This window comes from Podarcis pityusensis (genome assembly GCF_964106645.2).
Source record: "Podarcis pityusensis genome assembly, chromosome: 6".
Lineage (NCBI taxonomy): Eukaryota > Metazoa > Chordata > Lepidosauria > Squamata > Lacertidae > Podarcis > Podarcis pityusensis.
Window position 1 is genome coordinate 93,385,002 of NC_138030.1, and position 18,899 is coordinate 93,403,900.

The 18,899-nt window shown below is 44.9% G+C and overlaps 1 protein-coding gene across 15 annotated transcripts in view; it reads right to left on the bottom strand.

Moving 5' to 3' along the window:
• The window catches only part of RASAL2 (RAS protein activator like 2), a 221,272-nt gene that overhangs the window by 4,828 nt on the left and 197,545 nt on the right, over positions 1 to 18,899 (bottom strand). For 11 of the 15 annotated variants that reach the window (XM_081012035.1, XM_081012034.1, XM_081012023.1 and 8 more), the window contains 8 exons: positions 18,606 to 18,750; positions 16,050 to 16,286; positions 13,246 to 13,447; positions 10,403 to 10,596; positions 7,842 to 8,679; positions 3,473 to 3,607; positions 2,092 to 2,294; positions 1,441 to 1,528 (listed from right to left, as the gene is read on the bottom strand). In XM_081012035.1, coding sequence (XP_080868161.1) covers positions 1,441 to 1,528; positions 2,092 to 2,294; positions 3,473 to 3,607; positions 7,842 to 8,679; positions 10,403 to 10,596; positions 13,246 to 13,447; positions 16,050 to 16,286; positions 18,606 to 18,750 — 2,042 coding nt within the window. Of the gene's footprint in view, positions 1 to 763; positions 822 to 1,440; positions 1,529 to 2,091; positions 2,295 to 3,472; positions 3,608 to 7,841; positions 8,680 to 10,402; positions 10,597 to 13,245; positions 13,448 to 16,049; positions 16,287 to 18,605; positions 18,751 to 18,899 lie in introns of those variants that run through there. The other 4 variants (XM_081012036.1, XM_081012031.1, XM_081012033.1 and 1 more) reach the window with 3 other exon arrangements.

The window sequence follows — 18,899 nt, forward strand, 5'->3', positions numbered from 1 at the left end:
GCTCGAGGGCAGGTGCAAAGGGGGTTGGTTAGCCCTTCGCAATAAATCCCTCGGCTTGACCGGAGTTGTATTAACAGTCTTTTATTTGTAAACTACTGTATTTTTTGCTCTATAAGACTCACTTTTTTCCTCCTAAAAAGTAAGGGGAAATGTGTGTGCGTCTTATGGAGCAAATGCAGGCTGCGCAGCTATTACAGAAGCCAGAACAGCAAGAGGGATTGCTGCTTTCACTGCCCAGCGATCCCTCTTGCTGTTCTGGCTTCTGAGATTCAGAATATTTTTTTTCTTGTTTTCCTCTTCCAAAAACTAGCTGTGTCTTGTGGTCTGGTGCGTCTTATAGAGCGAAAAATACGGGTATTTACAAAGTACAGAGCATCTCTTCAAGCATCCGAATCGTCTGTAACAGATCCCAGGCAATCCCAGACATCGGCGCTGTTCTCTACGCTTTAACCCTCTCCTGTCCTGGGTGGATAGAACTGGTGCCCTCTCTCCCTCTGTGTCGGAGCTGGTGGAGTGGTGCTGGTGCTCTCTAACCTCAGAAAGCCGTGCCTCCGCCTCCCCTTGCTCTCCACCTCCTTCCAAGGCTGCCTCTTCTACCAGCCCCTCTCTCTCTCTCCTCCTCCTCCTCCTCCAACTCGAGAGCTGTCCCAGCTGGCTCCGTGACAGAAGGGGAGGGGAACCTTAGGCCTGGGGGCCCAAATGTGGCCTTTGGACTCTCTCTAAACCACACGATTCTCCAGGCCACACATGCCACCAACATCTACCTTGAATGCTTCTGTGCACTACGGTCTTTTCATGCTGGGTAAAGCAGAGGTGTATGGCTGATGATGAAAGACACAAAGACAAAGATTATCCAGCAATGATAAATTCTATATGGAGAAATAACTTTGTGCTCCGAGGGCAGGGGGGATTCCACACAAGCACAGCACACAAGAAGAGATCAAAGTGATTTCTCTTCCTGTGTGGCTTAATCCTCTTTTCTCTTTGCTGAGCAGAGAGCCAACAGAAGCCCAGGAAAAACTCCCAAACTCACTCCAGAAAAGGCAAGACAGGCGAAAATACATGCGCCCACATGCAGCTCCATTTCTCCCAACGCCAACCAAGGCAGGTGCCAAAGGAGGACGTTTCACAATAGGTACCATTCCAAGCTGCAGTCACCCAAGGTCACAAGCCAAAGCTTTGTCTGCGTCTCCAAGAGCACTCAAGAGCAGTGACCTAATGATGCTTTGAGTGTCAGGAGGGTACATGCTTTGACCCTACATAATCCAGGGAGCCTAAAGCAACAGCAAGCCTGTTCTATACAAGGGAATAGTTCTTGCCTGCCCCACTGAGATGCTGCCATGGGCATTTTCCAGAAGTTGCTTCAGTGCATCAGTGACTGGTCACAGGAAGTGGAATAGTGGGAGCAACGCCTATAAGCAAGGATACTTCGAGTCTTACCTGTGCGTCAATTATTTTCTGCTTAGTGTCAATAACCGCCTGCATCTCGGCATGGTCCTTCTTCAATTCTTCCTCAACAGCCATCAACCTACGGTAGAGGCAAATGATATAAGAAAGGGATCTGGCTGTGCTTTTGGGGCATCACAGAAAAACAACTCTCAACCCAGCAACTGACTTAAAAGACAAAAAACCCAACACATTGTGTTCCTCAGCCAACAAGCTTCAAGTCTTTTGAGGAGCTGTTTGAAGGAAAGAGGAAGGTCTGAACTCAAAGGCAACACCCTCACACACAGACATGTGAGAAGATGAGCTGGCATTTGAACTCAGGTCCCCCTGTCTGCTTTATGCAGTGGGCTCTAGCTAAAGAACACAGTAGATGATGGAGAACTGACTTCCTGGCTCACCCCCCCCCCCAATCTGCTGCAGGTTCTTTGCACGATCCTTAGCTGAGCGATTCATCTCCCTTATGTCTCTGGTTCCTATGTGCTAAATAAAGGTAATTTCCTCTTCTGCAAGCTACTGTTACATTTCACAAGGGAGCTGCCCACATGTGAAGATGGAAAGCTCAGATTGCAATTCATAGAAGTCTTTTTGCTCCTTCCTTCAAACTTTCCAGCCTCTCCCACTCATGACAAGACCCTTTCACCCTACCTGCTAATGATGCTCTTCATCTGACTATCCTTCTCCTCCTGCTGCCTTCGCAACCTCTCCTCACTGTCTTCCAACCTGGCCTTATATTCCATCAGCAACTTTTGCATTTGCTGCTCCTGCACCAGGAGCCGCTGCTCATACTCCTCCAACCGCTGGCTCGACACCTTCAGGCGATCTTTGAGTTTGGTTATCTCCTGTTCATACTGCAGGTTGGAGGCAAAGAATGGACATTGTTTAGTTAAAGCATTTATTAGCTCCCTTTCCAGTATTCAAGGGGGTGTTCAATTAAAGTAAAGTAAAAACAGCAAGAAATCTGCTAAAAAGACCAAAAACAAAACCCACAGCAACCCTCAAATAAACGCCAGAAGAGACCAGCTATAGAGCAGAGTCAAAGGCCAAACGGAAGAGATGTATTTTGCAGGGCTGACAGAGGGCAAATGGTGGACACCAGGGGGAATTTCCTTCCAGAGCTCCTGTGACATTTCTCACTCTGCATGGGTGTTGGTACTTGAAGCAGGGCCTGAGAAGATGATGCGGGAGATGACATAAGGAGATGCTCTTTGAGATAAAATAGGACCCAGGCTGTTTGCATACAGGCAAACCACAGTGCCTTGAACTGGACTGCACTGGCAACATCTTGACAGCCAGTGCAGGTGCAACAAAACCAGCTGGGTGCATTTGCAATGCCTCATATCATAAGGAGATGTATAGCAATATACTGCACTAGCTGAAACTTCCAAGTTGACTTCAAGGGCAGCCCTATGCAGAGCATGATATAGTAGTCAAGCCCGGAGGTTCCAAAAGCATGGATTTGCATTGCAAGGCTCTGTGCCCAAGAAGCGATGAGCCTGAAAACCATGTGAAACCAATAACTTGTTAGCAAAAAAGCAGGGCTGGATCAAAAACAACTGCCAGATTCTGAAGCTGTCCAGCTGAGAGAAATTATCGTTCTGTAAATCACAGAAAAACCTACTCTGTGCTAGTGGTATTTGAAGGTCTGAGAGAACATGTTCATGTCCAATTTGCGTATGTATAGATGGGAAATTAAGGCGATGGTTTCAGGGCACACTGTAAAAAAAACCCCACCAGTAACTGAAAAACAGAGGAAGGAGCCCTCAAGCCCCCTGGGCAATTCCCCCATTAATGCCCTTGCTCTGCCCAAGACTTGAAGAGATCTGTTCACCTGTCTGGATTCAGCCTCTATTGGCTACCCCACATCTGCCTGACTTCAGCTTCCAGACACTGATATTATATAACAACAACAGCATCCAGTTGTTTAATAACTGAAATAGAGCTGGGTGTCGTCAGCACTTGGAAATTTCAGGTGTTTCCCTTTTCTTGCAGACCCGTTTAGGACCCAGAGCTGGCATGCAGCCACTACCTTTTCCGCGTGCTTTGCTTCATCTTGGTTTTGATCAGCATCTTCCTCCTCTTCTTCATACTGCCCATTGTTGAGGACCCAAGCAGCTGTCCTTTCCACAGGCGACATTGTGGCAGAGTCTACAGGTGAATGAATCTGCAAGCAGAACACGGGAGTGTGAGAGGCTCCCTATCTCACTGTTTGCCAGAAGGAGAGCTATCCTAGCCACAGGTTACACTCAACGACACCTGGAGCCAAGACACTTTTGCACCCACACTTTGGCAGCGGCACGAGACAGCCTGTTCTCCAGAGTGTGCTTGTGCCCCACTCCACTAATGTGCATGAAGGAATCACATTAACAGAGCCCATTCTGTTTCTCCTCCCACGTGAAGGGAGTAAAGGAAAGTATTTTTATTAATTCCATCGACAGATGCATGCAACATTATCAGTTAATAATGTTTTTGCTATAATCTGAAATGCAACACTGTGGGGTGGGTTTTGTAGTGCTGCTTCCATTTTAATATATCACAATGTGGAGGAGTTCAACCCTACGTTTCAACATCTGTTCAGGCTGGACCTGGCCAGGCTTGGGGCATCTTGCTCAAGGTCTCTAGTTTTCATTGGACTTTACTTCACTTAAACCTGGTTTGCAGTGACAGTCTCCCGGCCTCTCCTTCAATCCAGGCAAATCACAATTTATAGCAATTCTAGCTTACTAGAAGAGAAGAGTTTTGGACTGCCTGATTGCCGGAAGACAGACTGTGGTATAAATAGGATCCACATATTCAATCACAGTGAAGCACCCTGCTCAGAGGATGCTTTGAGGTCTGTCAGCTGCTGACAAGACATATCACACTCTGCTTCAGGAAAGTATGGAACAGGAGCACAATACAAAGCAATCAAGAAAAGACGGTCATTTTTCTGTGAAAGACAAGATGCAGATGGCAAAAAGCTCTTTCTTAACACCACATCTGACTGCTTTAACTGCAACCCTATACACCAAGCAGGCGCTACTGTTTGAGACTGTGCTCCACTGTCCCGCAGGGAGCATTGTACAAGGAAGAGAGACTGTGCAACATGAGCTCCCTTGCTGTCCAGGAAAAAGAATGACTGCTGCAGTTAATATGCCTTGCTTAGAAAAGCCGCCAGAATTTTTTTTATCATGGAAGATCATTGGCCACTCTTCCAAGGAAGATGAGAGTGCAGAAGGGAACAGATTAGACTGCATTAGTTAGGCTTATGCAACCACAGCCATCCCATTTATGATTAAGACAACAGCTGTGACGTTTTTAGAATAGCTGGCACTCTTCCCACCTTTGGTATGAATCTACTTTCCTCCTTTCTTAGATGAGCTCTGGAAAACCAGTTCAGAATTTCCCCCCAATGTGGCTGTTTGCAGAAAGGAAAAGCTGGCGGTAGAGGATGTCAGTTGGCTAGCGCGCGTGACGCCAACCTCCCTCCATGCATTCTGCAATCTCTGAAGCAGTCAGTTTGCATGGTTTTGAAAATTGTTTACACCTTTCAAAAAATAATCTGAAACCTGAATGTTTAAAATAAATGTACATGTGCTGATTTAACATGGCCAGGTAATCTACTTTAAGACACTTTCATGAAGGCAGAGGGAGGAGCTACACTACAATGAAGGGCTGATCAAGTATTAAATACTATTTGATTTTCTGATATTGTTTCATTTGTAATAAAAACAGTTATGTGAAAGAAACCGCTGAGATTATTCTTAAAATACCATGCCTGTCTCCACGTTAACTTTCAAGTTTCAGAATACAACATTGCAAAGGGACAAAGAATAAGCAGCAAACAGATGAAACAGGCCCACTCCATCAGCAGAAACCTAATTCCATGAAGTTGCCCAATTCACTTACTTCATCATGAGAACCTATCCTAATAAGAGTAACTATAGCATTATAAAACATCTATTTTTCATATGTATGTTTTATATAAACTCATTTAAAGTGCATAGGCTGCAAGCAAGACAGTCCTCATGTTAAATGATGAAACTGGGGGGGGGGGAGATTACTGAAAATCCCATTCCTCACATAAAATTAATCACTTACTTTGCTACTATAAGGATTATAATGCTTCTCTCTACTTCTGCTCTCTGCCTTTCAAGGGACCTATGAGTTCCAATTAGTGCTAGAGGTAGATTTGAATAATTGCTGGCTTTTGTATTTTAAAAGAAACAGCAGCCATTGCGTCTTTGTTCCAGTATGCTTTCATGATTCAGTGCTGACCTGTGATCTACTTGCATTGGTTTACATCAAAACAATTAAGTTAATCTGCAAAGAGCTTCCTGAACCTCATCTCCAGGCTTTTGCATAGTGCAGACAGGGCTTCCACCTTTGCCAGCAATGTTATTTCCTCCCTGCCCCCCTTTTTTTGCTTAACGTCCAGCCTGAAAGCGTTCTGTGAAACTCAAAGGCTCACTACTCTGCTCGGACTCTTGCTTGGTTCTAATGAAGGCATTTTGCTGCTGCTGCTTGTTTGCATTTGTTCCCCACCTACTCACTCAAGAGGAATACAGAACACACATGGGACTCTTCAAGTCCAACAAAGGGCTCCCCTCTCTCGCTGGGAACAAACAACCATTAATAAGAAAAGGGGAATCGGACAATCAAACTTGCCCACAAAGAGACTGGCCACATTTGGGGGGAGAATTCCATGGCATAAACTACCAATATCTGCTGGCATTAAACGATCTCCCCTTCCGCCTAGAGATACTCATTACTTCTGCAGGCACTGAACAAACTACAAACGGATTAAAATCTACAAGACTTGAAGCGGAAAAGGGAGAAATAAGAAGAGGAAATCTGAGCAGGCATTTGCAAGGTCAGGCTAATGGCTACTGGCTGTAGTGAAAGTGATGTCACGAAAGGGAAAGGGGTCTCAGGACACCTCTCAACACCATTTTCTAAGCAAGCACCACTCACTTAGACTGTGTACACACCATACATTTAAAGCACATGGCTCTCCCCCCCAAGAATCCTGGAACTGTAGTTTACCCCTCACAGAGCTACAATTCCCAGAACCCTTCACAAACTACAGTTTTCAGGATTTCTTTTGCTGGGGGTGGGGGGTGGGGGTCATGTACTCAAAACACATGGTGTCTACAGAGCCCAGGAAGTCAAAAGCAAATCCTGAGACATACATGCGCCTGGGGAGCAGTAGAAGGAGTAAGACTCGGAAAAGTTTGTTTTAAATGCTCTGGGCTTATGTGCTTTCCATATGTAAGCCATCCTATGACAGCATGACATCATATGCATGATAGAAGCATCACTGACAGTAAGACATTGCTCCTGAAAAACCCAACAACAAGCATATTTTCCTCCTCCCTCTTCTGTCTTCAAGTAAGTGCTTGTTTATTTTCCAGCTATTTCCAGTAACTTACCCCCAAGGAGACAAACGCACCTCTGGAGGGTGTTATGGCAAGGCAGGGCTTTTCCCAGCAAGAACTGCATTGGTGTGTGAACAAAAACACACATTCACGACGATCCCTTTAAGATCCATGAATTGGGCAAGCGATTGCTGGATTTTCAAATGGGAAATTCTTATTTTGTGGCTCTACACACCACTCACCTGCACTTTCTTGGCCAAAATCAACCAACTATATCCTAATGACTAACTAAGAGTCAGACGTAAGTCAAAACGGCTGCACAAGCAATGCTTGGATTTTTTTAATTGCATAAACAAGAATGCCTAGAAAATCTGACCTTGACAAAAGATATCAGTCAGTACTTTACATTTATATATTGCACTGGAACATTCAAAATATTTTTTCATCAGTAATCCTTACAACAACCTTGTATCACAGCAATTATCACGCCCCACAAACCCAATTTCTGAGGGGTTTGTTTGTTTAGGAAAAGATTTTCTCTCCTGGGCTTGCATTTCCTTCTCTTTATAGATATTTCACATATGCACTTTAAATAACTGTGTGCCCATTTTTATTTAAAGTGTTAGTAGTGTTTTAAGTTGTTTACTTCTATGAACTGCAAATCGCATCCCCTGCTCTCTATCACTGGGAGCCGACCTTTTCGTTAATCATTCCACAAGCCAGGACCAAAAATGAGGCAGTGCCCATCTTATGAGGACCACGGCACAGAGGCGTCCCCACCCACATACCTTGGAGTCACTTTCTTGCAGTCTAGCAGCTTGGCACTGAAGAAGCAGGCCAGCCTATGTCCTCCCTAGGACTGCAGGCCAGCCTGTTCCTGTCCAGGTGTCCCACAAACTACTACTCCTGAGCCTTTCATGGTCCCCAAGTTGTAGGCTGGCCACTTACGCAAACTGATCCCTGTTCCTTCTATAATGCACAACACACACACACACGAAGTAGCCTCAAATTCAGAGGTACCAGCACAGATTATGGTCCTACCTGCTGCGTTTGCTGCCTCTGGATGGCACGCACTTTGGGAACTGGGCTCTCCCGGGAGGACGAGGATTGTTGCCGGGACCGGTTGCCGTTCTGAAGAGGCTCCGCTGCCATTGTGGCAGATGCTACAGACACGCTCCCTGTGCTTCGCAGAGAAGCGCTGTGCGGAAGGGACTGGGGCGCCTTGGCTCTGGCACCCAGTCCCGCTTGGTCCACTTTGCGGATCTGGGCCTGCCCAGTGCTGTTCTGGCGAGGTAACACCATGGGCACGTGCTTGTCCAGTGCTGTGCCCCGCCGGGGAAAGTCCTCGCTCTGTGTGCTGCGTTTGGTGAAGTCCTCCATGCTGCTGTTGCTCGGCCCGCTGAGTTTAAGGTCTTCGCTATTCTGGCTCCGGGAACTGGTGACACTCAGATTCTCCAAGCTGGAGTCCATGGACACCTTTGGCATGGCCTGGGCGGGGTTGTTCATATGGTAAACAGGGTTCTGGAAGGAAAGGGCCTGCAGAGGGCCCGGCTGGCTGAGTGGGGTGTGCAGAGGCCTCCTGACCTGAGGGGTGCTCTGCGGTGTGCTGTGGAGCTGCTTGATGTTCGCCACCTGGATGACGGAAAGCTGGCTGCCGGATAAACGAACAGGAGCATCGTGCATCACGGACCCGGAATCACACTGCACAACATTGGGATCTTGGAGATCCATCAGCGATATGCTTCGGACATTGGGCATGTTAGTCTCGTCACTCTTGTCGGAGTAAGTCACACTGCGTGACGATGACTGTTGAATCAGCAACAACTTGCTTTTGAAGTACCCTTCGTTTTCCAGGGGTGGCGACTTCAATTTGACCTCACTGTGAAGTTGAACAGAAACAGTACCAATGTCTGGTGAGAACAGAAGCTGTGCCCCAGAAAAATGCAGCTCTTTTCTTAAAAACAACCACAAACGAAACAAAACCCACGTGTTCACTGGAACAGTATCGCCTAGGCCAGGCTCAGAAAACCACCTAAGCCATTGTTTAGGTTATCATAAACGAGTTGCTGCAAGCCTCTGGGCTCATCTGCTCCCCACTCTCCTGCTCCTTTGTACATGGGAAGAGAACACGGAAAGCCCTCGATTTCAGTTTTGAATAAAGAACAGTTTTGCATTACTTGTGGCTTGTTCTAACTAAAGTTAGCTTATACAAATCAGGCTCAAACTGTGGAACTGGAAGCCTCCACTGCCCTCCTTTCCTGTATAGTAGGCAGGGAGGGAAAGGGAATTCACAAGCCTGAGACTTGTTTTGATCCCCTAAACCTAAAGACCTGAGCTCCCGTTTGCTAGCTAACAGCTTAAGTTTTAAGTGAAACTGACAGAACGTTTACATGAGGTTTCACTTTCCCAAATACCCTCTCCTTTCAGCTACAAAGAGATTGTTTTGACTGTATTTATCTCATAACTTGATAATGAATCCAATTTCGGATTCCAAAGCTAAAGTTCTACCCTCATACTGTGAGCTAAGCCCAGGAAATATCCTTGACATTCCTAGGGTGACTTGCCACCAGTATGGAAACCTTGGGCACCCACATGGTTAGACTCCACTCTTTCTGCCTTCGTTCCTGCCTACTCAGAATACCATCGCCCACAATCATGTATTGAACAGTGATGGTGGGAGAAAAGCTTTCTAACCTTACTGGTGACATAGAGAAAAGGGTAAAGTTTGTTAAGGAATAATAAACAAACCCTTGCAAATAAATCATGCCTATCCGTACATATCTGACTCATTTGAGGCCTAAAAAGCATGATAAACAGAGCTCTCTGGCACAACTTGCCTGCTTGGTTGCTGGAAGACAGTTCTTATCTGCCACAGGCAATTGGCTATTTACAACTATGCATTAAAACGAGTTTGAGAAAATGTGGAAACGCACCGTTTACTCATTGCTATGGCAAAGGAACTATTACAGAACGAGAGCTAGTGTAGCACGGTGACTTTCACATCTGGGTGGGGATGATCAGACGCTTACCTTACAGGGCTGTAGTCAGCACTGCTGAGATAATAACGGTGAGCACTGTTCAGCAGTATATGCATGCTAAGTGTTAATATAATATGGGAAACCCAGTCCTTGAGATACAAGCTTGACCAAGGTCTACTCTGGGTCAAACACTTTGGTCACAAGCTGCTGCTCAATGGTAGAGTGCATCCTTCCAGCATCCATTGCTGCCGCCTTCACTTAGAAAGGATATCAGATAGCAGGGCTGGGAATGTTTGACTTGGAGATGTGCTGCTGGTCACAGTAGACCACAACAGGCTACATGGACCAGGGGTTTAGCATAAGGCTTCTCAGTCTATAAAATGATCACTTTAAGTCAGTGATGGGAAAACCTATGGCTTTCCTGATGTTTCTGCGTTATGGCTTCCATCATCCCTACTTGTGAGCCATGCTGGCTAGGGAAAATGGGAACTGGAGTTCAACAACTGGAGGTCTACAGGCTCCCTCATCCCAGGTATAAGCACAGCCAAGACCTCCCCGCTATTTCCCTGGGCAATGCGTCTTCCTGACAACCATATAACCCCGAGATAGCTCGGTGCTGAGTACCTGTCAATAGGGTCCTCAAAGATTTTTTGCAGCCCCGAGGAGAGGCTGACGTTGGGGCTTGAGTTGTGATCTGCCAGGCGTCTCAATTGTTGCTGGATCGGCGTGGGGTTTGTTGTGGCCTTGGCAATATCTGCGAGGATGCGTGGCAAAGGTCCCAATTTTTCTACCGTTGCCTGTAGGAAGGAATTTTCACCCTGATTCGACAATAAGCACCGTGGCACCCGCCATTTGAGTATTTGTTTTGTTTTGAATGTGTTTTTTTTTTAATAAAAAAAATAAAACAATGATGAACATGGGTGGAAGAGTGGAAGTTGGAAGGAAAGAAGGTGGCATTTGTGTGTGGGTGTGGGCAGGACCACAATGCATTGTTATGGAGCAGCGGAACCACGGCGACCAGACGGATGGAGGAGACGAAACAGGGTGCGGCAGACATTGAGGAAAGAAAAGGAAATAGAAATTAAAAACTGACCCCCCAAAATAAAAAGGTCATGCTCAACAGAACAAGACTAATTGCCATTCCAACACAAAACTGTCATGCAAAGCAAACTGCATTCAAAGGGAAGGGTAGTAGAAACGGGACTGGGGGGAACAACTGCAATTGCTACCAACTGAAATGGGATTTAGAAAACTAGAGAATAATTCAACTGCAAAGAAGTTTCCAGCCCCCCACCCCCCCCAAAAAGTGTCCTGTGGTCAGGGAAATGCATGCTGACATACGGGGAGATTTGCATTCAGGAGGCTTGCAAGAGCACTAAAAGAATATGTGCGGAAGTGCAGTGCTTGTGTTTAAAGATATCCATTTAATTAGTCTTTGCCTTTAACCTCTTTATGAATTTGCTGTTTGTAATCATTAATAGGTAGAATTCACCTGTTCTGATGTTTAGCTTAACTGGAATAGACCAGGTTAATTTTATGCACGCTCCCTGAGCTCTATATCATTTACTGTTAAAAAAATGGGATGTTGTGTACAGGCGTGAGAGTGAGGACTCCAAGTGGGTTCTGTTCTGTCTCTAACAGGTAGGGCATTTTTGCTACCTGGCTATCATGGTGGAGGCAACTGGAAGGTGTGGATGGCCTGATCCTGGGCAGGGTAAAACCTGCTTGGAAGCTGCTGTGTTGTGCGATGGATTCAGAACCTCTCTGCACACAGGAACTATACTTCCAATGATGACAAATAACTCATCAGTGTGCAATAATATCTATAGCCTAAAAGCAAGCTGCATATTTGTGCCAGAGCTTAGAGGCCTCTGAGCGGACTCTGGCTTGGATATAAATTCATTTCTGTCCACAGCAGAGTCCAGGAAGTCCTATCTAAAATCCATATAGAACAGTAATTCCGAAACTGCAATCTAGGGCACACCACTGTGCCAGGAGACAACTGCCAGTGTGTCATGAGAAGCCAGTTAAGGTTCTGATGAATCTCAAGCGCCAACTCGCAGAGGAGGTTGCTGCTGTGCCTCTGTGTGAGTTCCTGCTCTGAGCATGCCTCCTTCCAATTAGCTGGCCCTGGGAGCATGCAAGTCTACTGTGGTTACCTCTTCTACTACAGCAGTTAATTAACATAAGATAATTGCATTATTGCAAATGGCAGCTGTGGTGAACGGCCATTGTGCTTATCTTTAAATTTAAAAACCAACAACTAGACTGATAGAAATATAATTAAACACTTCCTTTATTGAATCCCAAGTGGTCCCCAACTTTATGGCCTTATCCTCTTGCCTGATCATCACTACTTATTGTGAAGAAATAAAGCAAAAAGCCATTTAAGCTGGACTACCATCCCATTAGTCCATAGCATCACTGTACTGGAAAGGAAGAGCACACCTGTCTCTAATGTTAGGTTTTGGCTAATTTGTATTTGCCTACTTTTTCATTAACAACTGAGACAAATGCTTTGCTTTTAAGGGGCCTCATGCACACGGGAAATAATATTACGTTAAGACATGAAGTCATTCCAGTGGCCTGGGAGGAATAACCTACCTAAGGAAAATTTGTCCAGAAATATGTGGGTTTCATGAATGCAAAATATGGATGTGTGGAGGAATGGAGAAAGGAAAAGAGGCAGGGAACTCCACATTTTGACAAAAACACAAGATGCAAACGTAATGTTCCTGTACAAAATACTTGTGTGCAGTGCCAACAGCAAATTCAATTAACAGTAATTTTTCAGTTCTTCAAAGAGTAATAACCCACCATCACCACCGAAACAATTCCCTGACAATCTGTTCCTTCAGAGGAAAAGTCTAGCTGGAGTAGTTTAATTATAGAGAATTATGGACAGCAAAAACTTGCAAGAGTGATGGGCAGTAGCTACTGAACACAGCTAAACCATGTACCAATGTGAACAGCATCTCTTGCTGTGTTTTTGGTCCAGGGCAATCATGACTGGTGCACCCCTTCCCCGCCTGCCATCCTCTTTATGTTCTCCCCACCCCACCCTGGCTTCCCCTTTTCAACATTATGCATGGCGCGTTGCATCATCTAAGGTGAAAGCCCATGATTATGTTTGTGAGAGCCCAAATTTGTTTTAAAATGTAAAGGCCAAACAAAGAATAGCTTAAGCTGTTCAATCGGAATTAGTAGAGGATTTTAAAAAATGTAAACAGCTTAATAAAACTACACTTGAGGTTCTACAAAATTCATGCAGTTGACTCAAGCTCCTTATTGACTGTTCTCACCACCTCAAACCTTTAGTCATGTGTGGAATAAAGGCTGGTCAATGACTTTTCTTTATTTTAAAGTTAACTTCTCATGGAGTATTGGCTCCTATAGAGTAAGAATTATTGTAACCAGGGGACTATCACGGATCCGGCCAGCCCTCCCCAACCTCCAGCCTAGATTACCTTGTCCAGCTGACATACAACTTCCCACAGCAAGGAATGCAAGACGGCGATCTCCCGTCCCAAATCTATGAAGCCTTCAAATCCTGGAGTGCCGGAGATGGTGTCCGCATTAGAAATTTCTATCAGGAAGCGTTTCATGCCGCCCCACTCATGCTCGAGAAAGTCATTCATAAATGTAATATATTCTTCTTTGTTCCCAAATCTCGATTTTCATAAAGAGGAAAGAGAGAAAGAGATAGAGAGAGAATTAACTTCTTTTTCTGGGGATGGATGGGAACAGTTTCAAGGGAATCTGTGATTTCCTTAACTTATTAAAGGACTGTAATTACTACTTTTTTCTCTGACTAAACCACAGGTTCCATATCAATACTCCTTTTAGTTATGGCTGCTGACAATAATTCATTTTAGAAAAAGTTGAAGATAGCACGAGAAAGTCAGTGTTACCTGTGGGTAACTCTGGTTTCTTTTCAGATCGTCCCTGTGGTATGTATGTGTCAGGGAACTGCCATCGGAAGGAAGGGAGGTGGAAGGGCTCACACAGGTTGGGAGAGACTCAGCAGCTGAAGAGGGAACCAGTAGGGGGAGAAGAGCTGAGCTGAGGGAAAGTGAGCAGGAGGGATGGCTCCGAGACACTTCCAGCGAAAACAGTGGGGAGGTTTCAGGACCTCCTGTAGGGACACCCACTCCTCGCCGGAAACTGTCACGCAGAGAGTCCAGAAGACGTGTTTCCGTTAAGGAGCTTTTATGTTGGAAGCGATTCCGAAAGCAACCACTGTCGGAATCTGCAAGCGACTGACAGAGCCATGTTTAAGGGGCTCCGTTACAGACAGAGGTTTGCAAACTTGACCAAACTCTGAGGGACTTGGATTTTACGCACAAGCAGCTCATCGTCCCATCACAGTATGCTTCTTTATTTGTGTTCTGCTATTATCTCTGGCCAAGCAGGCTTTATAGGCTTCAAAAAACGACCAGAGATTATATTTGGAGAAACTACATAATGAACAGGCAAGCAACCTTCAGCCATCCAGAGTGGCTGGGGAAACCCAGCCAGATGGGCGGGGTATGTATGTATGTATAAATCATCATCATCATCATCATCATCATCATCATACTCTCTACGAGTTACTGCATCTGAGTACTTTTGCTCCATTTCAATCTGTATGCGTGGAAATTCAGAGCCAAAGCTTTGACATTAACTTGAAGAGTTGTTTGTTTGTTTGTTTAATGCAGATAGCATCAACTGAAGGGAGGCTGAAAAATTAATGGGATCAAAGCAAGCAAGGGAAGTCCGCTTTGGAGTTAATGGGAGATTCCCCCACAATGCAAATACTTTTATTTATTTATTTAATAAAATTTATATACTGCTTGAGTGTGAAAAAACCCTCAAAGAGGTTTGCAAAATATCATCTTCAGAAGTGGCCCTTTCCACTTGGCCTAGGGGGCGAGGCCCACACTCACCAGCCCCACTGAAGAGGCTCCTCATGAGGCCGGAGGAACATCGCCTGGCTATTGTTTTATTGTTTTAATATGCTGTAAACCGCTTTGAGATTTTTTATTAAAAATATAAAGTGGTATAGAATTATTAATATTTTTTTAAAATGTGGGATAGTCCTTAGGACCATAGCAAGGAAAGGTAAGGTTAGATCTCCATTGCTGCTCTGAACGTATTAATAACCAGACAGCCCCAGGGAATGCAATTTGCATTTAAAACAAAAACAAAAGGGGGAAAAACACCTGAGATGCAGAGACGCATTTAACATCAGATGTAGCTGGGGGCCTTCAGAAAGAAGGATCTGCATGTTCAAAATCCACCTCAGAACTCAATGAAGCTGAAATAGGCAGATTTTAATTATATTCTCATTGATGTCAGAGAAACCAAAGTAGTATCTTGTTTATCTGTTAATTGATACAAAATGTGGTAGTTTGATACTCCTGAAAAACTTCATAGAAGCGGGTTAAGGTGTATATTCTCACGTCCATTTTTGCTACATAAGGAAGTTGCTTCCTAGAAAACTACTACTTATACATCCTGTGTGGGACTCTTGACTCTTCCTCGCCTAGCCCCACAGGGCTACTAGCATCAGTGCGTGGGACCATCAAACCATACTGGAAAACAGGAAACTCCAATGCCATTTGAGGCAGTTCAGTATGCTTTCCCCTTTGCAAAATTTATGTCTGCCGAGTTGTGTTAAGATTGACCTTTTAAAACAAGCTAAATATCAGTTATAACAATGTGTGGGGTGCATGCAGCAGGGGGGGGCATTGAAGTTAGCCCTACGGTGATGTTTTGTGTACTACAATGGGACGCACTGCACATCTCTGCAGGGACCTGTCAGTGGTGCCAGACTAATCAATGTGCGAGTTGCCCTTAGGGGAGCGCCATCTCCAATTACTGGAGGGGGGGGGGAAGTAAAGCAGTCAAGGGCACATTGGGGTAGGAGATGAATTAGTTTTGTAACACCAACATCTAGGGCAAGACTGGGGATGTAAACCGTAACCCAGAATGCAACCAAACTATTTTGCCATCGCAAAAGTAACAGGGCTAGTGAGATTCTTCTATCTGTAGAGCCGAATCCTAGGTCCCAATGGCCACTTTTTTGTAGCACAGTGAGCTGAAATTGGGAAGTGTGTCCTTCAAGCCGGTACAATTTCAAGCATGTTATTTCAATATGAAAACGGATTCCCATATACTTTGATAGAGCTAAGGCAAGTCAGCAGCTGTCGCCATCAGAGCATTCATAAGTAATGACACAACCCGCAATGATGTGCCCTAGTTGCTCTTTTTTTGCTCTAATATCACTTACCTTGTGAAATTTGCCAGATTTTGGATAACCTTTGCAATTAGCGTGAGCGTCCGAGAGGTGCGGTCATCAGGGTACTCTTGCATGAGGTTGAAGAGACTTGGAGACATGATTGCTGGGCAGAGGAAACGGAGGAAAAGCGAGGCACTGATCAAGCGTTCACTGATATCTTGTTTCCCCCTGTTGAGGCACTGCTGCTTCCACGATGCAAACACCTCCTTCAGCTCCCGGGGAAAGACACTGGAAATGAATGAAACCGCACAAGGACATTAAGTATGCAAGCTGAACCAGCAAAGCCCTAGGTGCCACTGGGCTTGGTACAGGGTCATACAGTGAGAGGAAGGAGAGGGCCGCTGGCAGAAATGCAGGGTCAGATGAAGACATTTGCCTATCTAATTTCATCATTCAGTGCTCTCCCCTCATTTAGTGAGGAGGGCGACGCAAACCAGCCAACTCCCACCTTGTGAGGCGATGTGTGTATGACATGCTAATTTGCCTGATCTACAAACATACTTACGGTATGACATACCTATTGGGAGAGATCCTGTCCTAGAGTGTACAATTCTGACAAATTAAGCACCTGTCCTTCTGATTGCACCACCAGCCCTTGTGACATTATGGGCTGGTATTCCACATGCAGGAAATGCCGCTAAGTTTTTAAGCTATAGCTTTCACATTGTTATGCCGTTCATTGTAATTAAAGCACAAATTTAGGCTGGATCTCTCCTTAGGAGGTTCTTCCCAGCTCACAGCCCATTTCTGAGCATCATTTGATTCCAAAAATAGGAAGCTGCCTTATATCTGTGCATGGCACAGACAGGCAAGTTATGGCGCATGTGGGCTCCCAGAGGTGGACATGTAGCCACTTTGCTCTTCCCTGTACTTGTCCATCACTTTCAATGGGTCTACTCTAACTAGTGCTGGCTATGTCCCCAAATCTCAGATCAACAAAGCTTCTTCCCTTCCACAACATTTCTAGGAGATTCAGAATTTCATTCAATATTAGCTTGAATGTCTGGGAGTCTCTTCTACCTCCACTTATCCTTGTTCCAGCAGGGAACAGTGTTTAGAAGAATCGTGTGGATAATTCCCTTGCTGAATTCAGCAAGGCTATCTGTTTCTGACTTGTCCAGTGATGAAACTAGGACATTTAAAATTTTAAAACTTATTAAACATTATTTTTTGGTAATACCCTTAAGTAGCATCTATAAACTGAAGAAAAAACAAAACTAAATAACAGAAAACAGATGCTTTATGTTCTAAATAGCAGAACAAAGAGAAACTAAAGATACAGTTTATCTATCAAGAAGAAATATTTCCCCTTCTAACTTGCATAATTGCAGGACACTGATTTTCTGTTATCCAGAGCAAAACAACAACAACAACAACAACAACAAAGATTGTTTTTCTGGTTATGAATGGTTTGGTTTTGTATTTGGGGAGATTCAGATACCATTTTCCTTGTATTAGGGAGGCTTAAAAGATATTTGACTGAAGCTGACCTCAACTATGTCCCCCGCAGTGCTTTATTTTATCTTTTAGAAACTGCCATTCACTCTGAGAGAAGGTAAAGATGTGTCCTCGGGGAAACTGCTGGGGTGGGTGGTAAATGCACCCCATGACCTTAGGCCTGCTTCTTGCAGCGGGGAGGCTCCCACCCAAGACAGTATTCTTGCCAGTTCAAGTCTATTTAGCCTCTGATTAAGTCCTGTGAAACAAATACTGCCTAGAACTATGGGCAGTGCTGGGGGGGGGGTGGCGGGGGGATGGGACACAACCCCCCTCCCAATAGGGAGCTCACTCCTCACTTGCCCCCTCACATTGCTGGACTCCTGTCCTTAACATATACTGCTATTTTTCTTTCAGATATCGTAACATGTGGGGCACAGGTTGCTCACCCAGAAATATACTTTGCCCCTTTTGTGCCCCCCACAGATTTTTTTTGTCTGGTGTTGTCTGGCTAAAACCATATTTTGATCTGCATAGTTCTATCTTTGTTTTTGCTTGTTTGGTTTTGGTTTTTGTTGTTACACCAGAGTGTGACAAAGACAGATATGGCCTCTGTATGTATTTGATTGGCTAGCCTTGTTAGAACCTTAGTGGAACAGTAGCTGCTGAGTTATCCTTTTTGGTGTATTAGTGGGGGAAACGATTTGTATTCTTCCTTTGAACTGCTAAAGACCCCTAGCAGTCAGCTCAGCTTTAAGGAAGCTCACTTTACCCATCACAAACCTACCAAAAATCCAGTTGCATAGTCACAGTTCCACTTGACCTCTAAAGCTAATTCATCTCAATTAAGCTGCCCTGTGCTGATAAATGGGACCAGGAAGAACCCACTGAAGCCCACTCCTGGTAAGCTCAATTCGCTTCAATGGGACATGAAGTTCCTGGTTGACCGTGTCTGTGGAGTCCTTTCTGCATACTCAGCTCACAGCATGCAATCCCTGGTGAAATCATTCCTGCTGATCTTTAAAGGAAGAGGCAGGCTGTGTTTACTTTCCTTAAGGTGAACCACCCCAATAAGCAAATCATCATCGGAGAAGCGTTCCCTGAACTCACCAGTAGGAGTTGATGATCTTGCAGAAGGCTAGCTCGCAACACATTTTAAGATTGGCCTGGTGATCGGCTAGCTCGCTCGGAGAACTTTTGCTGGGATCCACTTCACAGTTCTCGTCCGACTCATACAATGCCTTGATAAATTCACCTAGTAGTCGGGTGGCAAGACATTATTGAAATGTTACCTACAAAATTTCTGCTGATAGTTCCACAGATGATGACACCACTCACTCCCCCACCCTGATTTGAAGCGTAAGGTTGACCAAAGTGTGTCAAATCACTGATGTTTGGCCAAAT